This window comes from Bidens hawaiensis, unplaced genomic scaffold (assembly GCF_021521415.1).
Source record: "Bidens hawaiensis isolate Kalapana, Puna unplaced genomic scaffold, B.hawaiensis_p1.1 tig00069028_1, whole genome shotgun sequence".
Taxonomy (NCBI): domain Eukaryota; kingdom Viridiplantae; phylum Streptophyta; class Magnoliopsida; order Asterales; family Asteraceae; genus Bidens; species Bidens hawaiensis.
Window position 1 is genome coordinate 12,692 of NW_027502184.1, and position 6,266 is coordinate 18,957.

A 6,266-nucleotide genomic window follows, 5' to 3' on the forward strand; every position below is an offset into this window, starting at 1 on the left:
GGGAGAGGTTCCATAATCTGCTTAGTAGATGCCCCCAACATGGTCTACTTGAAAGGGCTGTAGTCGAGAAATTCTATAACGGGCTGACCTTTGAGATGCAGAAGAGATTCAATACGTCAGCTGGAGGAAACATGTTAGAGAAGCTGGATATAGATGAGTGTGAGTCGTTGTTTGAGAGTTTCGCCCTAGCCGAGCAGCAGGAGCCGTCCGCCCGAGTACTTCTAAAACCACCACCTCTTCTGCTCGAGGCATTTATCAGGTCTCGAATGATACTACCATCGCGGCTTCCTTAGAGGCAATGCAGAAGGATATCCGAGAGTTGAAGAAGATCGCTCAGAAATGCGAAATCTGTCGCGGAGGGCACGATACAGTTGATTGTCCGGTCGATCAACAGGAGAAGGTGGACTACTTGGGTAATCAGAATCGAGGAGCGAATACCTACGGTAACTCAGGATGGAGAAATAACTCCAACTATGGATGGAGGTCAGGAGGTAATGCTCAGGGTTTTCAGCAGAGGCAGGAGCATGTTAGTGACCTAGAGGTAGCAGGAAGTTAGAGTGCGGGAAAGAGTAGTGGTATGGATCCGGATCTTAAGGAGATTCTAACTAAGCAATCTACCATGCTTTCCCACCTTATTGACAGAGATACTAACACACAGTAGAGACTGGCTGAGCACGACACCCTATTGAAGAACCAGCAGTCGTCATTTTTGGAGATGTCTCGAAAGGTGGATGAGATGATGAAGCAGATGCTACCTAATAAACAGGTCGGAGCGTTTCAGGGCAGCACATAGCTTAACCCGAAGGCACAGTTGAAGGCGGTGACCACCCGTAGTGGTAGAGTAGGTGATCGAGAGCAGTCGCCAGCAGATGATGAGGAGCCGGTGGACGAGGAGATAGAGATGGAGACTTCTATGAGGACGCACGAGAGGCGAGTCTCAGCAAGTACCCCGCGTCAAACGGTGAGTCTCCTGCAGAGAAAGTTGTTGAGAAGAAGATTGAAGATAGGAAGAGTCCCGAAGTTGATCTTACTCGAGTTCCGTATTCTGCTCGTCTTCTGCGGCAGAAGTATGCGCAGGAATATGGACATTTCTTGGACATGTTTAAACAGCTAAAAATCAATCTTTCGTTTGTCGAGGCACTCCAGCATATGCCTAAATATGCCAAATTCTTAAAAGATCTTCTTTCGAATAAGAAGAAGCTGGAGGGGCTTTCGACAGTATGTCTTAATGAAGGATGCTCTACGGTAGTCCAGAACAAGCTTCCGGAGAAATTAGCAGACTCGGGTCACTTCACGATCCCGTGTTTGTTTGGCAGCTCGACTGAGAGCTACGCGTTGGCCGATTTAGGTGCTAGCATTAATCTGATGCCATATTCTCTATATAAAAAGCTAGACCTTGGCGAGCCAGTTCCGACGCGCATGAGTTTATCCTTGGCCGACCTCTCGGTCAAATATCCGCGGGGAATTGTGGAAAACGTACTCGTTAAAGTCGATAAATTCGTTTTTCCCGTGGATTTTGTTATTCTTGACATGGAGGCTGACGATCAGGTCCCAATCATTTTGGGACGACCCTTCTTGCGTAATGCTAAAGCGCTTATTGACGTCTTCGACGGCAAAATTACACTTCGTGTAGGGGAGGAGAACGTCACCTTCGATGTCGTCAAATCAATGAGAAACTCCAGTAGTCAGGACGATTCCATTTACTTTCTTGACACATTCATATCTCAGTTTGAACAATGTCTTGACTACATCTCTGGAGCAGATTTGCTCAATCAGGAGGACGAGGTTGATGTTCCTCTGGAGCACGACCTGAGCATTCTTGTCAGCTCACCTCCTGAATACCCCGAGGTGTTCACGGTTGCCGATAGCACCGAGGGACCAAAGGAGAGACCATCTATTGAGGCACCACCGTCCCTCGAGCTTAAAGAGCTTCCTCCTCATTTTGAGTATGCTTTCTTGGACGGTGAGACCGATTTGCCCGTCATCATTTCTTCTCAGTGACGAATGATGAGAAGTCGAGGTTGGTTGATGTGCTCAAGGCACATAAACAGGCTATTGCGTGGAAACTCATGGACATTCTGGGCATTAGCCCGAACTTTTGCACGCACAGGATACTCATGGAGGATGAGTACAAGCCTGTAATCCAACCTCAGAGAAGGCTTAACCCTAACATGTCAGAGGTGGCCAAAAAGGAGGTTATCAAACTCCTCGACGCAGGCCTGATCTATCCCATCTCTGATTCTTCATGGGTGAGTCCTGTTCAGGTTGTCCCTAAGAAGGGAGGGATAACAGTTGTCACTGACGAACGTAACGAGCTTATTCCGACTAGGACATCACAGGTTGGCGGGTGTGCATCGACTACAGGAGGCTTAACGACGCTACTAGGAAAGACCATTTTCCTCTTCCGTTCATCGATCAGATGTTGGAGCGTCTGTCGGGGCGACAGTTTTACTGTTTTCTTGATGGATTTTCAGGTTATTTCCAGATCCCGGTCGCACATGAGGATCAGGAAAAGACCATATTTACATGCCCATACGGTACCTTCGCGTACAAACGTATGCCTTTCGGGTTAAGTAATGCTCCAGCTACTTTCCAGCGTTGCATGGTAGCGATATTCCAGGACATGATCGAGAGTTCCATGGAGGTTTTTATGGACGATTTTCGGTATATGGGAGCTCATTTGATCAATGTCTTTCTAATCTTGAGAGGATGATGAAGCGGTGCATAGAGACTAAGTTGATGTTGAACTGGGAGAAGTGCCACTTCATGGTAACTGAAGGCATTGTGCTCGGGCACAAGATTTCGCGAGACGGTATTGAGTTAGACAGAGCTAAAATCGACACTATCAGTAGACTTCCTCCACCGACTAGTGTTAAATCCATTCGTAGTTTTCTCGGGCATGCGGGTTTTTATCGTAGGTTCATTAGAGATTTTTCTAAGATCACCCGACCCATGACTCGCCTTCTAGAGAAGGACGTCGCATTCGACTTCGATGCTGATTGTCTGAAGGCGTTTGAGTTTCTTAAGGGGCAGTTGGTTAACGCCCCTATCTTAGTAGCACCCGACTGGAGCTTACCCTTCGAGCTCATGTGCGACGCTAGTGATTTTGCAGTCGGGGCTGTTTTAGGTCAGCGGAAGGACAAGCACTTCTATCCTACCTATTACGCGAGTAAGACCTTCAATGACGCTCAGGAGAATTACACGACTACTGAGAAGGAGCTTCTAGTAGTGGTTTTCGCATTCGACAAATTTCGTTCTTATCTCGTGTTGTCCAAAACCATCGTTTATACTGATTATGCGGCATTGCGATACCTGTTCACCAAGAAAGATGCCAAGCCTCGCCTGATACGATGGATTCTCTTGCTTTCCGAGTTCGATATTGAGATTAGAGATAAAAAGGGAGCGGAGAATGTAGCTGCGGATCACTTATCACGTCTGGAGGATCCAAAGAGAGAGGAGATTAGAGAGGATGCCATCGGGGATAAGTTCCCCCATGAGTCGTTGATGATGGTGAGAGTGAGATTTGAGAGAGAGCCAGTTTTATACGTGAGTACTGAAGAGGAGGGTCTGCCAAGGTTCTCCAACATTACGAATTATCTGGCCGAAGGAGTAGTGGTTAAGGGCATGAGTTATCAGCAGAGGAGGAAATTTTTCGCAGACGCCAGCCACTACATATGGGATGCGCCGTATTTGTTTCGTGTAGGCGCCGATCGAGTGTTGAGGAGATGTGTGAGTAGGGAAGAGGGACGTGAGATTCTTAGGCATTGTCATGAGGGTTTAACTGGAGGCCACCATGGTTCGTCTTCCACCGCTAGGAAAGGGAAGAGGGATGTGTGAGTAGGAAAGAGGGACGTGAGATTCCAAGTGGGTCGAGGCTCAAGCCTTGCCCACTAACGACGGGCGAGTTGTAGTGGGATTCTTGAAGAGGTTGTTCTGTCGGTTTGGTACTCCCAAGGCCTTGATCAGTGATAGGGGCACACATTTCTGTAATGCCCAGATGGAGAAGGTGTTGGCACGATATGGGGTCACCCATCGATTTTCCACCGCCTATCATCCGCAGACGAGCGGGCAAGTGGAGAATGCAAACCGAGGTGTTAAACGAATTTTAGAGAAAACTGTCGGCAAGAACCGAAAGGACTGGTCTGACAAGTTGGATGACGCACTTTGGGCTTTCCATACAGTGTTTAAAACGCCTATTGGGACCACACCCTTTAGGATGGTTTACGGGATAGCGTGTCATCTACCGGTTGAGTTGGAGCATAGAGCATATTAGGCGTTGAGATCCGTTAATCTTGACCTGACCCAAGCTGCGAAAAACCGGTATCTCCAAATTCATGAGGTAGAGGAGCTGAGAGATGAGGCGTATGCAAGATCATGGAGTTATAAGGAGTGTACGAAGGCGTTACACGATCGAAAGTCGAAGAAGGTGAAAGAGTTCAAGTGTGAGGATCGTGTGTTGGATTATAATTCTCGTCTAAAGTTATTTCCAGGTAAGCTTAAATCGAGATGGGTTGGTCCGTATATGGTGAAGGCGGCATTCCCGCACGGTGCAGTTGAATTAGTTGATCATGAGGGGAGAGCGTGGAAGGTAAACGGCCATAGGTTAAAGCATTATATCGGTGGGCCGGTTGATTCGGTTGAGGAAGATGTATTTCTCCTCAACATCCCTACTCTGACTGCTTATTCAAAAACTTGATGTGCGCAAAGTGGTATATAAATATCTAGCAAATGATAACCAAGCACAACGAGTAATAAAAACCTAGAATACCCTAAACCAAACCACTAGCAACAGACAAGTGAACCTATCGGGTGTAGAATAGCTGTGGGAAGACCGGGAATATCGAACCCTAGAGACACTAATTTAAATAACGAGACTAGTTCTAATAGCTAATTTAAAGTAATAATTAAGAAAATATATATTTTGGATTTTTATTTATTTTATTTTAAAAGCTAATAATTAATTATACTAAATACTTAAATAAATTAAAGTAAACTAGAAAATTAAATTACTGAATAAAAACTTTAGTAAATTCAAATATGGGAGCAAGAGTTATCTAGGCAAGGAATCTGAATTGTGACAACTAGGGCTCTTATCGGTTACGTGAAAATGTTATGGGAACCGGGAATCTAAAGATATGAAAATCTAGGAAACTTAATGGATCCTTAATCACTCTCAAGGTGTCACCGAAAAAGAAATCTTAGAGATCTTGTAAAAACACCGGCTTATTAGTTCACCTGTCAGTTCACCGGTTATGATTAATTACCCTATAAAATAGCTAACCCGTCGGTTTCACTATCTCAATGCACCAAAGTACACGGGGTGCTTTTGAACAGTTTAAAGGACACGGGTAAACAGTGAAATTAAGGCAAAAATAGGGAAACCTCCTGTCAGATAATTTAACCTAAAACCCTAACAACGCAGACAAACCCGACAACTTATCACCCGTCGGATATTTAAGCTAGTAAGAATATAAACTTATAATAATATGAAATCAGTTTCTATGGTAAATGAGCTTAATAAACCATAAACAAGTTGCAAACACACAATAAACAACCCTAACATGCAACCTATAATCGAAAGACAATCAATCACGTAACATGTAAAACATTCATTCAGACATAAATCAAAAGTAAATACGCATGAGACACATCCAATAAAACTAATCAAAACTTTTAATTAATCAAAATCCCAATAACAAAACCCGAAAACCGACAAGTCCAAAGCAATCAACAAAACATCATCACAAGCCTAGATAACTAAAAGAGTTTAGCCAATAATCATGTTCAAAACAATAAAATATATAAGTTCAAAAATTGAGTTCATAATAAAGATAATAAAATCAAACCAATCTTAAAGTAGACGTGAATCCGAACACAAAACCGTTTCCTTCTCTCTTGAATAGACAGTATACTCCAAATAATAATAATGGTTAGAGCTTCTTGTGGCTGCTGTCTACTTGGATTCTCACACCCCACAAAATTTAATAGTAATAATGCTAGTAATGTAGTTGTGGTGATTTGCGCCTCCCAACCAATAAAACTCATGTCAACTCCCAAACAAAAAAATATAATATATGTAATAATGCTCTGCGGCTCTCTGTCCCTCTGACTTCGATTTTCTCCAAAAAAAAACCTACGTAGGGTTTATTAACAAAGCTTGAGGCCCTTTTCTTCCAAGCAAAAACAAACCGACCTCTCTGTTACTTATGGGCTTTCGTTGGTCCAGTCCATTCTACAAATTAAACCCATGTGAAAATTTAGTGCTT

At 44.0% G+C, this 6,266-nt stretch overlaps 1 protein-coding gene across 1 annotated transcript; it reads left to right on the forward strand.

Annotated features, from left to right (window-relative positions):
- Nucleotides 1-1,149: 1,149 nt before the first annotated feature.
- LOC143605326 (uncharacterized) lies at nucleotides 1,150-2,001 on the forward strand. Its single transcript, XM_077081483.1, has one exon. It carries the CDS (start codon nucleotides 1,150-1,152, stop codon nucleotides 1,999-2,001), a length of 852 nt encoding a protein of 283 aa, XP_076937598.1.
- Nucleotides 2,002-6,266: the final 4,265 nt, after the last annotated feature.